The sequence below is a fragment of the Musa acuminata genome, chromosome BXJ3-8, assembly GCF_036884655.1.
Source record: "Musa acuminata AAA Group cultivar baxijiao chromosome BXJ3-8, Cavendish_Baxijiao_AAA, whole genome shotgun sequence".
Lineage (NCBI taxonomy): Eukaryota > Viridiplantae > Streptophyta > Magnoliopsida > Zingiberales > Musaceae > Musa > Musa acuminata.
In genome coordinates this window covers 47,487,323-47,506,570 of record NC_088356.1, presented here as the reverse complement: position 1 = coordinate 47,506,570, position 19,248 = coordinate 47,487,323, and the positions used below count along the sequence as shown (strand labels likewise).

General features: G+C 41.6%; 4 protein-coding genes and 1 long non-coding RNA gene across 7 annotated transcripts; 3 read left to right on the top strand and 2 right to left on the bottom strand.

Moving 5' to 3' along the window:
- The first annotated feature begins 191 nt into the window (after positions 1–191).
- LOC103995996 (malate synthase, glyoxysomal) lies at positions 192–2,431 on the top strand. Its single transcript, XM_009416781.3, has 4 exons — positions 192–590; positions 841–1,166; positions 1,253–1,583; positions 1,669–2,431. The coding sequence occupies exons 1-4, from the start codon at positions 234–236 to the stop codon at positions 2,323–2,325; spliced, it is 1,671 nt and encodes a 556-aa protein (XP_009415056.2). The 5' UTR covers positions 192–233; the 3' UTR covers positions 2,326–2,431.
- LOC135645546 (uncharacterized) lies at positions 2,351–3,589 on the bottom strand. Its single transcript, XR_010498821.1, has 3 exons — positions 3,434–3,589; positions 2,581–2,688; positions 2,351–2,488 (listed from the first exon to the last, which is right to left on the bottom strand). It is a non-coding gene; the product is annotated as an uncharacterized LOC135645546 (long non-coding RNA).
- A 3,330-nt stretch (positions 3,590–6,919) lies between these two features.
- Positions 6,920–8,294, top strand: LOC135645363 (uncharacterized). Its single transcript, XM_065163676.1, has 2 exons — positions 6,920–8,104; positions 8,229–8,294. The coding sequence occupies exon 1, from the start codon at positions 7,185–7,187 to the stop codon at positions 8,055–8,057; it is 873 nt and encodes a 290-aa protein (XP_065019748.1). The 5' UTR covers positions 6,920–7,184; the 3' UTR covers positions 8,058–8,104; positions 8,229–8,294.
- A 3,263-nt stretch (positions 8,295–11,557) lies between these two features.
- On the top strand, positions 11,558–14,551 carry LOC103995998 (TLC domain-containing protein At5g14285). The gene is made up of 2 exons (XM_009416783.3): positions 11,558–12,784; positions 13,756–14,551. Exon 1 carries the CDS (start codon positions 12,045–12,047, stop codon positions 12,780–12,782), a length of 738 nt encoding a protein of 245 aa, XP_009415058.2. The 5' UTR covers positions 11,558–12,044; the 3' UTR covers positions 12,783–12,784; positions 13,756–14,551.
- A 1,138-nt stretch (positions 14,552–15,689) lies between these two features.
- On the bottom strand, positions 15,690–19,191 carry LOC135645450 (uncharacterized). 3 transcript variants are annotated; one of them, XM_065163830.1, is made up of 2 exons: positions 18,954–19,191; positions 15,690–16,898 (listed from the first exon to the last, which is right to left on the bottom strand). In XM_065163830.1, exons 1-2 carry the CDS (start codon positions 19,138–19,140, stop codon positions 15,919–15,921), a joined length of 1,167 nt encoding a protein of 388 aa, XP_065019902.1. In that variant the 5' UTR covers positions 19,141–19,191; the 3' UTR covers positions 15,690–15,918. The 3 variants fall into 3 exon arrangements, with proteins under 3 accessions (XP_065019902.1, XP_065019903.1, XP_065019904.1); XM_065163831.1 differs by having other exon boundaries at positions 15,690–16,882; positions 18,954–19,111; XM_065163832.1 differs by having other exon boundaries at positions 15,690–16,882; positions 18,919–19,049.
- Between the last annotated feature and the right edge of the window lie 57 nt (positions 19,192–19,248).

Below are 19,248 nucleotides of genomic sequence, written 5' to 3'. Positions count from 1 at the left end.
GCAACTGACTCTTATCCCCGTTCATCTTCCGCACTAAACTCCAACCAATCTCCTCTCTCTCTCTCTCTCTCTCTCTCTCTCTCTCTCTCTCTCTCTCTCCATGGCAAGACGCCATGCATATCCGGTATCCACTCCCTTCCCTGTGTATTTCGTCCGCGTCTATATATATACTATACCCCTTCACATAGAACGGCAGTATAACACCGGAACAAGTCTATATATAAAGAGCTTTGATGATGGCTACTTACCTGGGCTTCTATGACGTGCCGGAGGGGGTGGACGTCGGGGGGAGGTACGACGAGGAGTTCGCGGGGATCCTCACCAGGGATGCCTTGCAGTTCGTCGCGGCGTTGCAGCGGGAGTTCCGCGACCACATTCGGTACGCGATGGAGTGCCGCCGCGAGGTACAGAGGAGGTACAATTCCGGCGAGCTGCCGGGGTTCGACCCGGCGACGAGGCTTATCAGGGAAGGCGACTGGGCGTGCGCGCTGGTGCCCCCGGCCGTCGCCAACCGGACCGTCGAGATCACTGGACCGGTCGAGCGGAAGATGATCATCAACGCACTCAACTCCGGAGCCAAAGTCTTCATGGTACATGTTATTGTTTGTCTCCAATTAAATGATCCATTGACCATGCTGATGAGTGAAAGATGAACTGCAAATGTGTTCAGATGCATTATACTCAATTCCGTCGAAGGAATTCCTCGAGAAATAGCTGCTAAGCTTTGGCAAATAGCTGAGCACTTGAGGAAACAAACTAAGTTCAACTCTAACAGGCCTAGAATGATGAGAGCGCCAAAAAGTGTCTTCCATTACCTCATTCAATGGAGCTCCTTTGCAGGCTGACTTCGAGGATGCCCTGTCGCCGAGCTGGGAGAACCTGATGAGAGGCCAAGTCAACCTGCGAGACGCCGTAAACGGGACGATAAGTTTCAATGACCAGGCACGGAACAGGGTGTACAAGCTTAACGACGAGACTGCGAAGCTCTTCGTCCGGCCCCGGGGTTGGCACCTGCCGGAGGACCATATCCTCGTAGACGGCGCGCCTGTGATCGGCTGCCTTGTGGACTTCGGTCTTTACTTCTTCCACAACCATGCCAAGTTCCGGGCCACTCAAGGCGACGGTTACGGGCCTTTCTTCTATCTCCCCAAGATAGAGCACTCGAGGTTAGCTTAGAGCTGGACACCTGTTTCACTACTTTCATCTGCAACATTTTATCAAACACTTGACAAGGTGATTATGAGCTTCAAAGGGAGGCGAAGATATGGAACCGTGTGTTCGAGAGGGCCGAGAAGTTCGCGGGAATAGAGAAGGGGAGCATCAGGGCGACGGTCCTGATTGAGACGCTTCCCGCGGTGTTTCAGATGGACGAGATCCTTTACGAGCTGAGGGATCACTCCATCGGGCTCAACTGTGGGAGATGGGACTACATCTTCAGCTACGTCAAGACCTTCCAAGGCCATCCGGATCGCCTCCTCCCCGACCGCGTCCAAGTCGGGATGACCCAACACTTCATGCGGAGCTACTCCGACCTCCTCATCCGCACCTGCCACCGCCGCGGCGTCCACGCCATGGGCGGCATGGTAAGCCATGAACCTTAATCTCTGAGAGCTTCTCCATCGACGAAGATATGTCGACGCACTGATCGATCGTTCTGCTATGTGAAAGGCTGCCCAAATCCCAATCAAGGATAACCCGGCGGCGAACGAAGCCGCCCTCGAGTTGGTGCGGAAGGACAAGCTGCGAGAGGTCCGCGCCGGCCACGACGGGACCTGGGCGGCTCACCCCGGCCTTATCCCGCCTATCATGGAAGTCTTCACCAGCAACATGGGCGGCAAACCCAACCAGATTCAGATGGCGAGGAGAGAAGATGCCGGAAACATCACCGAGGAGGACCTTCTGCAGAGGCCCCGGGGCGTGAGGACGATGGAAGGCCTCCGGCTGAACACTCGCGTCGGCATCCAGTACCTAGCGGCCTGGCTCACCGGCACGGGGTCAGTGCCCCTCTACAACCTCATGGAGGACGCAGCCACCGCGGAGATCAGCAGGGTCCAGAACTGGCAGTGGTTGAAGTACGGCGCGGTGCTGGACGGCGAGGAGGTGAGGGTGAGGGTGACGCCGGAGCTGTTCGGAAGGGTGGTGGAAGAGGAGATGGCAAGGATCCAGATGGAGGTGGGGTTAGAGAAGTTTAAGCGTGGGAAGTTTGAAGAGGCCTGCAGGATCTTCACCAGGCAGTGCACGTCACCGGAGCTGGACGACTTCCTCACGCTGAATGCTTATAACCAGATAGTTGCTCGTCACCCCAATACACCATCTAAAATCTGAGCAGAGGATGAGTTCAGTGAATCCTTGTGTCTTCTGCTATCAGATTAGTTGTTCATCCTTCTTGTTGTTCTGTGTTGTGTTCTATGGAATAACTTCTCTTACATAATCTGGGATCTGAGTCATGATAAAATGCTTTGCTCAACGATATCAGCCATCTCTGTCGCTGTAATTGCATAACGAAATATCTGTTTTTGATCAGTGAGCTAAAGAAATATTTGGAAATTTGAGTTGGTTCAAATAGGAGATTTCATTCACCAGAAGGTTCGCTTGAGCACAGCTTACACATCCACGAGAGGACAAGTTTGACTGATGAATGAGCAGCTGAGTTCATATATGATTTCTTTGGCATGAACTTCCAGAGGTCTAAGAAGAAGAAGAGTTAATATATGCATATATGTGTATACAAACTAATGATCATATCAAGAAATATATCATTTATCAAAAAGCCCTAAAATATTGTATGTCCATCTCTCTTTTGATTATATAGAAGTATGGAACATGAAGAAGTATGTATATGCCAAACCAAAGGAATGCACGACTTACAAGTTTGATTCATTTATCTCAGCAAATCATGCTTCATCAGACCTCAAAAAGGCATCAGAAAGAGGATGATCTGCTGTAATTTAGGATGAATAGCTCGAAAAATCGTGAACTACACACTCTTGGCCAGCGTGATTTGGCTAATGGATCAAAAACCGTAAGCGAAAAAGGGAGTAATCCATGTCCAATTGTTTGATGGAAGAACCAACAAGTAGTACATATATGACGTTGTTGGTGGATTTATATGCACTCCCAAAGAGTAAATCGAACGCATGTACAACTAAAACAGCTAAAATGTCAATAAATCTGAATGTAATTTTAGGCCCCAAAAGAATCATACAACATGAATCTTCCCAAAACCCTAAAATTCGATTCCAAAATACTCCTTGGACGTAAATCTCACCCAAAAAGAGAAAGTAGATGGTTATCAACGCGATGTCTCTACAACTCGTCCCCAATCCTCCATCCAGAAACCAAGAAAATTATAGAGAAACCCGAAACAGATCGGATCAACAGGCTCACGGATGAAACAAGAACTTGCCATGGTAATGAGGATGGCGAGATGTACCGGGTCGTAAAGAACTTGGTGGATTGGGCGACGATCGCGGAGATCAGCGGGTAGTTGTAGAGGACGAAGGAATACGCGTTCGAGGAGGACGAAGAACTCATCGTGTCGCCCATCGACTCTTCTCCAATCGCTCTCTCACCTTTCCCCCCTCTCTCCCTGTCGATAAGCTCGTATAGAGAGAGGAAGGGGAGGGCGGGCTCGAGCCAATTGTATATATTTGCTGGACAACCTTGCATATTTCCCTCCTAAATATTTGAAATCAAACTAAGATATATATGATGCTTTTACACATCTATCCCTTTCAAGTTCAGAAATATCATATTCAACCCTTCAAATTTTAAGGTAGAATATAAATCCCTCTAAATACAATCCCCACAAATATTCGAATCCTACTTATATGTAACTCTTATTTCCATCCGTCCAATTAACTTTGATCAAAATCATTAATCATAATTATCATTAATTACTTTTTTAAAAAATTAATTTTAAAGTACTGTTATTATTATTTGCATAAATTTTTAATTTAATTTTTTTTTCTTTTAATTTTCTCTTTCATATAATTTTTTCATTTTATCAAAGAAGAAGATATTTTAGAAAAAAACAAAAGGAGAGTTGAAGAGTGGAAACTAATAATATTACTTCATATAAAAGAATTAGAGCTTACAGAAAAAAGATCAATCATGTATCATGAGGATTAATTTTGGTTAAGCTTTCAATATTATTGAACTGATGGATGACTAGCTATTATAAATTATAATGATTTTTAAGCTCATCGCATATTATGATATTGATATGCTAAAAAATTTGGCTCGTGATTTTGTAATAACTATGATGGAAACGTGTGATAGAAACGTATTCAATAAGGTTTCTTCAATAGACAGTAAAAATTTGAAAGATGTAATTAAGTATTAAAGTAAACTATTGTGTTTAGACTGAGAGTATACCAAAACTTAAAAATAGTTTTTTTTATAACATAGTAGATGATCATTATTTGGATTGATATAATAGGAAATATTTAAAATAACTAATGAAAGTTACTTGACCATCAAAATATAATGAAATAGTGCATCAATTCCAAAATATGCAAAATAATGATTTGCTGAATCAACATTGTATTATTGACCTTGTAGGACCGTATCAATGCCACGTTATTAGTTTTGTAAGATTATTTCTCATCTATTAATGTATCGATTAAATAATTAAAGAATCAAGATATTAGATATTATGAATGTGATAAATTTTAAACATATGTGGAGGCGAGGGAGAGATTTTTCTCGATCAATCATTCAAATCATATAATCAAATTAGTTATTCAAATATAAGATTACATCTATCATGATCAATCAAATTAATTATCATGATCTTCTATCATACCCCTATAAGTGAGAGGCTTTACAAGGGAGTGTTGATCAGCAGTATATACGTGAGAAATACGTAGTTGATATTTGACAACTTGATCTACGATGAAATAAAAGTATATGGTAATATATTTCATGTGTGAATGAAATACTAGATTGATGCACAAGTAGATGGTACCGACATTATCATAGTATATTGTAGGAGTGAACTTGGAGTTGATATCAAGTTCTTATAGTAAATTGGTGACATATTTAAGTTCTACAGCAGTGGTAGTAATAACTCAATATTCAGCTTAAGTGGTAGACCTTGTGACTATTTTCTGTCTCCTGGAACTCTAAACGAGTAGATTTGCTCCAAAAAAAAATAACATAGGTTGACGTAGATGTTTTATTATTAATGTTGCTTGCCCAATTAACATCGACGAAGGATGGAGATAAAGTGATGAGTATTTATGAAAGAAGTCTATGATTAAGAGTCCTTTTTAGATATTACAGAACTTGTTTTACTACAAACCAATGTATGGTAGAAGGCTAATATATTGTGATAATTTGTTGGTTATAAAGGAGATGTTTGAATATGTGAGGAACATGTAAGAGTCAAGTACTTATTGATACTGTGTGAGATTTGTAATAGGGTTTCTATCATATAATTTTAGTGATTCAGTAGTAGAGAGTGAAGTTGTAACTTTTTTGATATTTTGCATATTCGTTTTTGATAGTAGATCTTGAATATATTTCTTTCGAGATAGAAAAAATCCAAAAGATATGAATATTACTTCCACTCCCAAAAAGTAGCTTAAGGAAGTGGAGAGTTTTGGTAGCACAGAGGTTAAGGATATGATGTAATTTGAAAATATCATTTTTAGAGCATGTTGTCATGTGATATCCATTATGATACTTGTACTTCGATGTCACTTGATCGAGAAAAGGGCAAAGACATCAATTATGGTACTGAGAGTATTATTTCACCGATCATTATGGAGAGGGTAAATTAGTCATCAAAAGAGACGATTACTTTATGGTCAAAAGTGAGAGTATCCAGTAAAGCATCGTTGAGGGCATATCAATGGGGAGGAAGGAGCATAACATCCTTGGTGTGGCCGAAGGGGCATTGAACAAATTGGTAGTGATGAGAAGGAAGGATTGCTCTCGTTGGAGAGTGAAGAAGGAGAAGTCTTGCTCAAGGCAAGAGTGAATCTGATACCATAAAAAATTGAGATATTATAAAAACGATAAATTTTATTCATTGAGTTTATTTGATGAGTATTTATAGAGGAAAAAGCTTTCCTCAATCAATTATTCAAATCATGTAATCGAATAAGCTATTCTATGAGATTATCTCTATCATAATCAATCAAATCAATTACCATAACTCGTCAACAACGTACATACCACATCTCTCTTTACATATCAAAGAATCATAGATAAATTGGCTACCTATCAACTTTAATTAATTCATCCTATTTCATCTCATTCCAATTAAAAATGTTTAATTAATTTCTCAGATATTTATCATTTTTTAATATAATTTATGATCGTCATTGCGTTTGATTTACTGAGCCATATAATTTTAGTTGCACGATGATAAATTAAAATATATAACAATAACACTTTGATCCATTACCATCTCAGCCACTCACCAACGGTAAAGCGAGGACCTCTCGTAACAATGTCGGCCCTACAACCCAATCCCTCGCACCCACCAATCACCATCACCGTCCCCCTCGTAGTACCCTAGAAAAACAAGATCGAATATTTTCGTACCCCAACGCTTACCACCCTTCCGACGTGTCAACTCCTCGATTCGTTTCAGCGACACATGACACATAGGGCCCCATCTCTTACAATTAGTAAACGGGTATACGAGCGGGTTGTGGGAAAAAAGTTTCTTTTTTCGGCATTGTCTCACGTCACCCTCGGACGCTCCACGCGTCCACTGTTGCCCGGATCCCCATCCAATCCCTGCGCCTTCGTCCCCCTTCCGGTTCGTCCCTATCCGCCTCCGATTCGCCCACGTCTTCCCCTCTCCAGAATCTCCTCCTCGCTCTCGCTTTCAGTTCTCTTCTCACGCACCGCCCACTTGTGACATCCCGCGCCCGTGGAGACACTCCGCAAGATCCTATTCGCCCCGTACCCTTCACCACCTCCACTCTCCTTGTCCCCCCTCTCCTGTGCGTCTGTCCTTTGACATGAACTGCCCCTCGTCACGCTCCACCTGTCCTCCTCGGCCAATGGCAGCGGAAAAAGATGCCCTCCCTCCATGTCGCTTACGGGGAAACGTGTCCTTCGCCATCATCACTATTTAATGCTCCGTCGTTCTATGTCCGTCATGGCCAGCTCTTGCTTAAAGCAGATACTACACCAGTCATAATAATAGCCAACAAAAGGAGGAGATGGTGCGGCAAGGCGGTTGCTGTCTAACGATGTACGGCGGAGTTGGCGACGTCGATGCTGCCTGGAAGGTGAGGCGGATCATGCTCAGGTTCCGCCCCATCGCCCCCAAGCCCGCCTCCGCTGAAACAGGTTCCCCGGCGGTCTCTGTAGTCTCCACAGAGGCGCGCGCCGTAGCGAGGAGGCCGAAGAGGAAGAGATCCGCCAAGTCCCAGGGCAGGAAGCCTAGGAGGGGGCAGGCGACTGCGGTAAAGGAGGATGAGAAGTCATCGTCGACGATCGTGACGCTACCGTTGATTCCAGAGATGCCGGAGGGGAAGGACGTGGCGACGGAGTCGTCGATGCAGCATTCTAGTCCTGTTACTCCTGCTGCAGCCGTGGTGCCGACTTGGATGGGGCGAGGGGAGGGGGGAGGATCGGAGTCGTGGCCGGTGAGGGTCGTAAGTTTGTGGGTGACGGTGGAGTGCGTGACGGACATGTGGAGGGAGGGGGAGATCGCACGTAGGAGCGACGAGGGGGTGAGGGCGGCGTTGGCTGCGGACGAGTGCCCCGGTTTTGTGTCCGATGTGTGGGAACGGGTGACGTGGACCAACGAGGCCTGCCGGAGGAGGGTGGTGGGTTCCTCGTCGGGAGACCGCGGAGTAAGGGAGGAGGACGAGGCGGTGAGGGTGGAGCTGGTGACGCGGGGATTGGTGCCTCCGGCTTGGGAATGCCGAGCGTTCACTTGCAGGGTGCGTGTCAGGCAGGCGAAGCCTCCAGGGAGGCAGACGACTCCGTCCTCGCCACTGGCAGCGCCGTGCGACGTGTGGAGGTTGGACAGCGGCGGTTGCGCGTGGAGGCTCGACGTCAAAGCGGCGCTAAGTCTCGGCTTTTAAGCGACGGGCCAGCGGGAAAGAAGGAAGAAGAAGAAGAAGAGCACTGTGTATGTATATATATCTGATAACGTGTTATGTAGAAATGCTCGTGAATACGAGGGCATGCATGAATCTGGTGTCTGCAACATTAACTGTTACCAAAGACTCATCATCTTGTTCCTCTTTCTGCAGTGTTTTCTGCCATCAAAACTGCAGCAGACAACCAAAAGTAACATAACCATGGTATTGGCCATAAAAGTGTTTCTGATTTCTGTAGTACTGGCCAGAATTGCTTTCTGCTTTCCACAGGAGAACACCAAAAAATGTACGTTAACGGGACAGTGATTACGGTTATTATAATACCGTTTTTAAGCCCATAATTAATGTGCCAAAAAAATAATTTGCTGTTTACTTTTACGCACCAAAAAAACCTCTAATTGACCAAATACACCTTTTATTAATCGAAGGTAACGAAACACACGAGAAATGCCCAAACGATCGGCCGGCGTTCGCCCCACGCAGCCCTCTCCCCTCTCGCCTTCCCTTCGCTGCTTGCAAATCCTGGAGGCCAGAGAAGCTTACATTGGGTAATTCGACTGACTTCATGCTTTTGCTTGTTGCCGGGCCACTGGCTAATTTGTTGGAGTTGCTTGAAAGACTGGATGTTTCATTTGCTTATATCATGTGCCTTGACAACAGATTTTTCTAGGGTTTCCCATAAATTGACAGAAAAAGACTGTCGAACTTCTTATGATCAGCATACTCGAGGAATTCATGAACTTTTTAGGTTGCTGGTTGATTTTTCTGCATCTAATAATTGACAAATCCATGTTTGTTTTAATCATTAATATTTTATAACCTAACTTCTTTATGTACTCACTGCATTCTAGTTTAAAGATAGCTAAGACCATTTACCATAGAGGAGGAACATGGTTTGGCTAACATATCCTTTGGGCCAACATGATTACCTGAAGGTGTTTGAGAAAATGGGCATACTAGATTTAGATGGAGGTCTTTTCCGATAAGTGCGCAGTTAGAGAGTGGATGCCTTAAATTTGGATGAAGTTGGCATCGGGTGCTTATCAAGTATAAGAAATTGGGTTTAGAATGTGATTCATATAAGGTTGATAATAGGGAGCTGATTTGATGGATATACGAGTGTTTTGCATGCTTAAATAAGATTTATGACCAGCCAGCTTAGGTCCAATTTGTTAATTGAAAATCAGTTTAGTTCATAATGCATGTTGACATATCTCAGCCTTTGCTCCTTCAGATTTATCCATGACTTTGCAATTCATTATGAATGTGATAAATTTGTATACAGTAGAGGAATGAGATGTAATAAATTTGGAGGCAATAGATGTACGAGGATATCATTCATGAAATAAGTCGATTTAATCCATGAGCTGCAGCACAATTATGTTTTGATGTTCTGTCGAGATTTTGAGATCATAGTTCAAATGGTATTTAGATTTTGTTCATTGCGTATCTGATCAGGGGAGGATTATGAACATTGGCATCTGTTGTCCGGCGAGTGGGGAACATTGACCAAGTTAATTATAGTGCTGCAAAGGAAGGGGTGATTGGTTTTGCCAAAACCATAGCAAAGAAATATGCTAGAAGAAACATCAAAGTTTCATGCTGGATGGAAGCTTATCCAATGCTCTGGTTCTTGTTTGATCATGTACCTACCTGTGACTGTCCCTGGTGAATGCTGACATGACTGCTAATCTCTGAAAAGAAACAACTCCGTGAGTATAACATAATAATAAGATCCATCTTCCTTTGCACAAAAAGAAAAAGCTATCCTATTGTCACTAAAAAGTTAGCTATTGTTGGGTATGTTTTGATGTAGAAATGCATCAAACTACAACTTAAAACTGGACATGGTAATTAACTATAGCCTCATGTTTGTCCTTGTAACTCTCCACATGAAGAAATTTACCTAACTTGCATATATGACTAGTTATATATTTGAGTAAGACTTAAGATCATTATTGGCCTCCTGCTGCATTTGGTTTCCAGCAAGATAGGCATTTTACTATTGAGCTTCATATTATTAGATCACAGAACATGTTCCATGTCTTTCTGTTTGGGGTTGAAGGATTTTAGACTCCCTACTTCAAAATAAATTACTTGGAAGAGAAGTTATTCAGATTTGGAGGGACTTCTTCTTGAAGAAGAAAAACCCTTTGGTTGTCTTATGAGTATCTTATATACGTCATGTCTTTGGTGTCAGATATAGTAAAAAGAACTTTTGAGTGCCATGAGAGTTTCTTTGTTCGAATCAACTTAAAGAGAGAATACTTGGCAAAGAGTATTGAACCATATAAATTTTATATTTATTTTTTAGTTTATTTTTTTTATTGTTGATCCTACAGAACTTTCATGTGTTCCTCACACTTCTGCCCATATACATAAAGTTGTAACTTTTCAGTATGATGTTAATTGGCATTAGGCCTTTAATCATTGGCATAAGCATTTTTTGTCCTCTCGGGTCACACAATTTTTTCTATAAAGACTGGAAGTCAAATACACAATATCTTCCCAGGAATAGGTCAGCTTCGGAATACCGCCAAGGTCAATGCAGCTTGTTGGCAATTTATTCATGAAGATAGCATCTTCTTCTCCTTTATTCCCTAGGAATCTTTCATTTTCTTTCTTGACGTCAAAGGTTATACGACACAACTCATTATTGACCAATTTGTTTCACCAAAATTCTGATTGCAGGTTTTCAAGGTCTTCATTGCAATGTCAATACACCATCATAAATAAAGCCAATTCAAGAAGGTCCAATCACTGGAAGGAGATCCTATCTACTACTCGGAACTTAATGTTTGATCTTTTCTTTTGAAATCTCCATCAATATAATCGCATGGTCCTATCACTGATCAGGTTGCTCATGTATTGGATAGTTTCGGCAGAATGCAAGCTAAAGTTGTTTTCTTTCGTAACAAGAAAAACAAAATCCTACTTCAATGATCACAGCATGCTCATATTGATATTATTAGGTGAGTGACACTTGAACTGTGGTTGGAAAAGAAAATGTAAAGATCGAGTAATTTATGCATGCACGACAAATTGTGCTTGTTGGTGGGATGATGTTGAAGGTTGGACATGCAGTGATGGAGTAAAGAAATGTATATGGAAACTTGGAAGCACAGCTATCACCCTTCATGACATCTCACATTGCATCCACATGTGGTAAAAGACCAGAACTATGATTTTTGTTTAATATCAAATTACCTTTCTGCATTTATAAGCAAATTTGGAATGAGTTCCCTATTTCAAGTAATCTGTTGTTCATCATGCATTGCATTGTTATTCATGCTCTATAGATTTAGTTGGCACTAAAATAATACAAACCATATCCACATCTTTGGTTAATTGAACCTTACAAGAAACCACCACCATAAGAGTATATGCCTATTGGTAGATTATTGTCCAATCTTCCTCCCAAATATATTCTCAAAGAATATTCTTATTGTTAGGAGTTCTACTTAAGCTTTACATGGCCTTCCATCATTAGAGAGAGCATTCCGCTTCTCCTCTTTCTCCTCCACCTATAAATCCCTAAAAATATCGTCTCGAAACAGTATCCACCTCTTCGTCTGTTTCTATATTACGCGTTGCGGCGTCTCTAGAAACGCCTCGAGACCTGTTGCATGCTTTCTATGGTGTTGTCAGTTCCCGAGGATTCGTAGGCGGCGCGGTGCTTCAAGGCGACGTCTTTGGGGCCGAAGGAACTGTCTCCTCTGCTCCCATCCTTTGCGGCTACCCCGAGGTTTGACAAGTACGCTTGGGGGTGCGTTTCTTTGTCCGTGGAAAGCTCGGTCTGTTGCGTCGAAAGCTGTGGCCTTTGTCGATTTGCTAGTTGTTCGATCAGGAAAGATCTCGCCTTTTTGTGCATCCTATTATTCCACCGTTGCTTGATCTGGGAAAAATTTCGACTTGGAGCCTTCTTAATCGTCTGCTTTGCCCAAGGTTCGATTTTTTGTTAATCTGGTGATGGAGGTTCTGATTTCTGGATATCGGCTGCTTCCCCATGTTTTCGCGACGTTTTCTGTGATATATCTGATTGGATACTTCGTCGTCTTCTGCAATTGGAGCCCAAAGTATCGTCTGGATGCATCTAGTTGCTTCATCTCTTTGTTCCATGGCACGCCGGCCGTATTCTTGGCCGTCGCTGCCATCCTGAATCAACCTGTTCGAGGATTTGCCTCACCGAATACCGACTTCCAAAACCTTGTGCTTGACTTCAGCATTGGCTACTTCACCGTTGATCTCCTCCACTACCTGATCTTTATCCCTGGAGACTACCTCTTTATTGCCCACCACCTTGCAACACTCTTTGTGTTCGTCACCTGCCGCTACCTTGTTGCCCATGGTGCATTCTCGATTCTGGTCCTTCTCGTGTTAGCTGAGGTCACCAGTGCTTGCCAGAACGTGTGGACACTGGCCAGATTAAGGAAAGCAGAGTTGTCGGTCGCTGCAAAAATACACAAGAATTTGGCTCCTCCTTTCTATGTTTTGTATACGATCATGAGGGGATTCATCGGGCCGGTGTTCTTCTACAAAATGAGCACTTTTTATTTGAGTGGAAAGGCCAGCAATGTGATTCCCATCTGGGTTTCTGTTTCATGGGTCATTGTGGTCGGTGGTGCGATCTTGGTCAGTATCATGTGGATATCTAACTTGTGGTTGGAGCTCTTTAGAGAGGAGAATGGAGAGAAAAAGGACAGATAACTGTATGCTATTCATTTCATAAATCGAAAACAATTTACTTGCTTGGTTCATGACATAATCTATATCTATCTACTCCACATATAAATAAAATTGATGCAGCATAAAATTGCTAAGTTTCTACTTGCTGAAAGCACTTAGCAATCCGTTATGCATACAAATGTTAATCGGCATTCATTAATGGTATAACATTTTGCTTTGCATATAGTCATCTTTCGTAATGCAAGAATTGTGGGAACAAGTTGATGTCTTTGCTTGGTGGTATGTGTTATGAACTCTGGCTCACAAGGTTATGAGTCTTATGTCTCCATTTTTATCTTTGATATTGTCTTAGAAGCTTTTCCATAATATAAATATGTTGGTTGATAAAGATATGATTTTTCCTGGAAGAGAAGAAACGGAGAATGAAGCATACCTAGGAAAAACAATGGTTGGTGTGTAACTTCTCAGAATTTGTTTCTGGAGTGATTTGTTAGGTCAGTAGCTTGTTGAATTTGGACATGAAGATTGTAGTGAGGTGTTTAGAGCATCAGCAGCCTTCTCTTTCGTTTAACATAGCCTGATATGGAACTGCGTCCACTCCTGATTTAGTGTTCTCCAAAGATTAAGTTGTTCATGTCAAGGAAGTGATAGGACAGAGAAGCAGCAATTGCAGGCCTTGACTGCCATCATGAAATTTCATCAAATAGTCATTTGTGTCCCCAAACATGTGCATTTATTGTATCTTCTTCTCTTGAATAAATTGTGTCTGATTATTAACATAATTATGAGCTTGTAGCAACTGCTCTTCACAAATTTAGGTTTCTTCTAATATCATTTGTTAGAGTGAAAATTGACTTATGGCTTCCTTGCATTCTCTAACAGTTCTATTGCTCTTTCCTTTTTTGAACAATGTAAATTTGATGTCACACTGTTTCAATAAGTTAGAGAGCTTCCTTGCATTATCTCTCTTTTTGAGTAGTTTCATCAATTGCAGGTGAGGTAACATTCTCCAGATGGATGCATCAGCATCAGGGAAAAACCAAAGACCTTGCTGATGCAACTCAGCAAGAAGCCTGTTTGGCTTGACTTTGATATGGACTAGCATCCATGTAAACAGTAACAAATGGAGCAAAATCTGAATGCAAGGATCAGGAAATCTGGAACAAGAGGAATTCTCTAAAGCTTGAGGTGCAAGTAACACCTGAGGTGTTCAAATTGTCAATGTTGTTCAACTTTAAGCCATAAGTTCTTCCATGAGGTGTTCAAATGAGTGGAAGTTCTGCAAGTTTCAACTGAAGCTGATACCTAATCTTACATAGAATTATCGGAGTTACAATGTGCAAAGGTGAAGCCATACCAAGATGGACTGAGTCAAGGTAGACTGAACCGAGGTATTTGCCAAGTCGAAGGAGAGTAGGTTGCAAAGTCAGTTGAGTTAAACGAAGATGCTCCACCGGGGACATGGATCACACCGAAGAGAATCCTGCAAAAAACAAAGGAGGTAAGAATGTGCCCGATGAAATCCTCCTCTAATGTGAGTCAGAATTCACTCCAAAGATGAAAATTAACTTGAGATGGAGATTTTAGGAGCATAAAGCTAATAGAGGAGAAAAACAGCTTAACCTTGTTTTGGCAGAGGCGGTTATTCTTCTACATGGCTGATATCTGAGATCTATATCAGAATGTAATAAAATAGTTGTGATTTAATCACATAGCTAACATCTAAAAGATTGTAATGAATGTGCTGCCAATGTGTGTGTCATTGTTTGATTCATGCATTCTAGGATCCATTAATAGTCTCATGTCACTATTTTTCTAGGGTAGAACTTCTTGGCTCTGTTTATACATTCAAACTAAAGCAGCAGGTAAAAATGGCCAATGCAGAATCTTAAGGTTGATAAAGTTCATTAGCAAGAATCAGTAACAGATTTAACTCTTTCATTTGTTAGAAGAGGATATGAACAGATATATTATATATAGCTTTATCAACTCCAAATATATCATTAAGACTGTGGACAACATAACAAATTATGCAAATTAAGTCAGCTAAGCTTAATTAGACGATAACAATGATGTATCAGAAACTTTGAAACTGATGACATTCATAAGCATCACAATATTGAATCAAACTCAGAACCCTGCAAAACTGGTTTTATATCTTCATCCTCAATATTTTAAAACAATTAAACACATAATGATGATGCACTGAGATAAGAGGACATTTTGTGGTGTTCATAGATAGATTCTTCTAAGCTTATTTGTTCTTGGATCACATCAATTGCTTGTCGAAGCCAAAGAGCACTTGCTTCATGCCATTGGAGATGCTCTGTCAACATCCATACCTCATCAGTATATAATAATTCTGATTTAGTCTGGATATGTGGAAGGACTTAACTGTGTTATAAGAAGTTAATGTATATGTTAATATTCACTTAAGTATTTTGGATTAGTAGTTCAGACTCAATAGATTATTGAGTCAATTAATTTAGAGAATTAACTACAAATTACTAAATAGGCAAACCCATGATTATAAGGCTTGGGATACCTGACTGATGTTTCATTAATTATCAAATATTAAGCAACTGATTTTATCTAAAAAAATAATTAGTTACTTAATAATTTTATTTAAACTTAATTTTTTAACCGAAAACTCATATTGTGATGCTCTTACTTTTATTTGTTTTCCTGTGGATCATAAATGTTTCTTGTTCTTGGTTGACTGGTAAAGAATCAGATATGAGACACCAGGCCAAGAAAGGAATCTAATTACTAAATAGGCAAACCCAGTGGAATTGCCAAGAAGGACAAGAAAAGGAGAGAGGCTTTTCTCTTAGATACACAAGCAACCAAATCTAGTTTTTCATCTTGGCACACAACAGGAAGCCAACTCAAACTTTGCTTCAGACTGAGGTAGCTTGCAAGACATGATAATAGAAATATCTTCTGGATTCCAAAGAACAAATTTTGATTAATATTATCCAACAGCAAGCTGAAACAACAATCAAACCACATGAGAGCTTTGCCTTCTCATCATCATCATCAAAACCTTTTCTCAACAGAATTCATGTTGTGTTGAGAAAGGCCTTGTGTGAGGTTTGAACAGATTTTTCTGACAAGCAAATGTGGTTCTCAGCTTCCAGAGCAAACCATAAGAATATCATCTGAAGAACTCGATATGGCCTCCAATGTCCCTGCACAGGAGCCTCGCATCGGCAGCTAATTTCCTGCTTGTGCCGATAACCAACCCTGTTAGCTGATGCTTGCGCTTTGGCTCGTAGGCTCTGGCATCTGCTTCCCTTCCCAGCAACAATGCTTCCCTTGCTGGCACCACACTTCCCCACCAGAACTCATGAAGGATGCGGTGCATCAGATCCCAGTATGCACGATCTCGGTACACGCGGAATATACTACTGCCATTGGGAGTCCAACAGTAGAGATCGACCCAGTCTCTGTTCATGATCTCCATCTGGCCCTGCACCTGGGGCATGTAGTAGTATGGCATGATTTGCCATGGCAACGCAAGCTCAGGCTTACCTTTGTTGTAGGGACACTTCACCTCCAAGATCCCACCGTCTGGATAGCAGCCTAGAAGTCCATCAGGCGATGCGCCAAGCCAAATGTAACTAGCCTCTGCATGGATTGCAAAGCCTAAAGAGCTAACATCTCTTCCTGTGATACTCTTGTACCTTTCTATAGCGGCCGGCTCGTTGAACACGCCCCAGTCCATTGCAGCCCTAGCAGGTGCCTCAATCATGTCTGCTTCTGGTGCAAAAACTTTCTGGTACCACAGCTCGGACCTTCGGTTGCCCTTCCAGAACCCCAAGGCAGTGCTGAAGGTGCTTGTGGTAAGCTTGTCTCTGCGGAGAGCAAACCACTCTGCCGATCGTTGGGGTGCATCAGAAGATGTGGGCTGAACTGAGGCTACCAACGCTGATGAAATGCAAAAGGTCGTCCGCGATGATGGTGGATATACCTGTAGTGAGGATGCAGTACAAGTTCTGGGGATGTAACCTTCGCGGTTTCTTTTGGACGGCAGAAATTTAGCATGTCCAACGCATGAATGACTCATTATAGATGCGACTGGTCTATCGAAGTTGGCAATTAGGCTTGGTTGGAGGGTCCTAAGAAAACCATACACTGCTTGATCATTAGATGAAGAACACAGAATCATGTAACAAGGTATATAAAGAAGACAGGAAAGTAAAAGACTTGCTTGAAAGTGCTAAGTTCCCTTCAGAAGAAACTTAAAAAGAGTGCTAATTTGGAAAGGAATATTTTGGAACATCTGGTGATCCTCTGCCAAATTCTATATAGGACAATCAAGTACAATGTCAGCCATGTGACTCTGTAGAACTGATATGAAATGAGAAGATTTTCCTCTAAAGCAATGCCAAGTTCATCTTTCTTGCAAACCAATGCTAGGATCATGTTTCTTGCAAGGCATCATGATGTCTTTCTACACTTGAAGTGACATCATAAACAGATAGGCAAAGCACTAGATGCTAAACTTGCGGTCAGGACAATAGCAAATTAGATAAGAGTTTTCCGAAATTGGCCCTATAAATTTTTTGAATTACATTTACAATAATGTTCCTACATTCTTTGGTGCCTAATAGTTCCCAGAAACCAAACATTTAGACATTTTCCCATAGGAGACCAGTGATCCCACTATTTTCAGCAATTGTTCAAATATAGATGAAGAAAATAAAAAAAAGAAGCTAGTAGTTAATTGAATGAAGAGTTCAGATGTACACGACAAACATATTGATTAAATACTACATTATCAGACTTCAAAATTATTGGATGCATTTAGATATAGCATTTAACTTGAATACTCAACTTACTTCACTGGACTATTCGGAAATGTCAATTAGAAAAGTTCTACCTTGTGAAAACAACATGAGAAAAGTGACATTTTGTAATGTGAGAAAACATCCTCTTCAAGAACCCGATATTCCACAAATTACTCTGATGTCCATAGTCAACTTACAGGCCATGCATCACGTGTAGAAAAAAGATAATCAGATTCTAATCCCATTTCAACCTGTAGCCAGATATTGCATGAATACCCCAATAACACACAGCTTTCTTCGTGTCGATCAGCAGTTAATTCAGTAAATCCCGATGAAGTTAAATATTTATGGAACCCCAAAAAGTCAGTTTCTATAATTTTTTCCATCTCAGGAGTCATGGATGAACACCAAACTCATATGACCACTCATTTTTATAGATTCATAAATTATACTTCAAGAATCAAGAGTTTCTTAATTTTCTTAGGTTTTTAGAATCGTTTTACTTATTTGAGTGCATTTCCCATTAACTGCAAAGTTTACTGATACTGATTCCTCGTTCCATTATCTTCTTCTAGAACTGTCTCTTTGTGAGCTTATGGACAATCTAGCTTTGGCCTTCAAAACCGTCCATCCACCCAATCATCAAAATTCAGCTTCTAAACCTCTTTCCTTTGTCCATCTTTCTACAGATTTATTAGCCTGATAGGTTTTTATACTTAAGGTCTTAGCCCGTGGTAGCAAGACCCAAATATTATAGTCAAAATGTCCAAATCAAGATGACATGCTTCCGGTTTTAACATAGGACAAAGTTGAACATACACACAGTTCACCATATTCCTTAGCATGCAATGCAAGATGGGTAAATCATTCATTTTTATCTCGATTTTTTCAATGGGTAAGATTTTTGATGAAAATAGCAAGAACCTTTTCTTTTTGTAGTACTCCTTTGACCATGATGATCCATCCTAAACAAAAAATCAAAAGGAGCAACCATTTCATCTAAATCTTAGGCAGTATCCTGGATGGAATCCAAATTCTGTACGACAAATCTAAACAAGATATTCATCAGGAAAGAAATCCCTGTCCACAAGGAGCTCTGCCAATGAGAATGTGACTACTCCAAGAATCAAATTTAGTGAACTTTGGTTACTGCAACACAAACAAGAGCATATTTTGGGGCGAATCTAACATGATTGTGGACTCAACCTCCTGCAAACATTACTTTCGAACGCCAGAGAAGGGCATGAATTAGAACAAACCCTAAGACAGAGCGAAAACAACCGAAGAAGACGAAGCAAAGCAAGGAAGATGAAACGACACATGTAGCCAATCAAGAAGAGAAAGAGAATGGATCGGATATACACCAAAAACCAGAGAAAGTCGCTAGCTTTTCCAATACCCGGAGGACGCCATGGGGAGTCCGTGTGTCGCGTCCTACGCCCCGCGCCGCCCCTCGCAGCCGCCGCGGATCGCGGCGAGGCAAAAGCAACTTCTTTTCGGAGGGCCGCGCGAACGAACAGATGGAGGGCGTCGGTCGAAGGGAAGGGCGACGATAAGGCCACGCGGTGGGGCAAAATCGCCCTCATCCCATCATCTGGGCGCAATCGCGCTCATCTCATCATCTCCCTATTGGGCTCTCCACGCAACCGCGGCGCTGTTGTTGGTATCAAATGAGAAAGATCGCGTGCTATCCG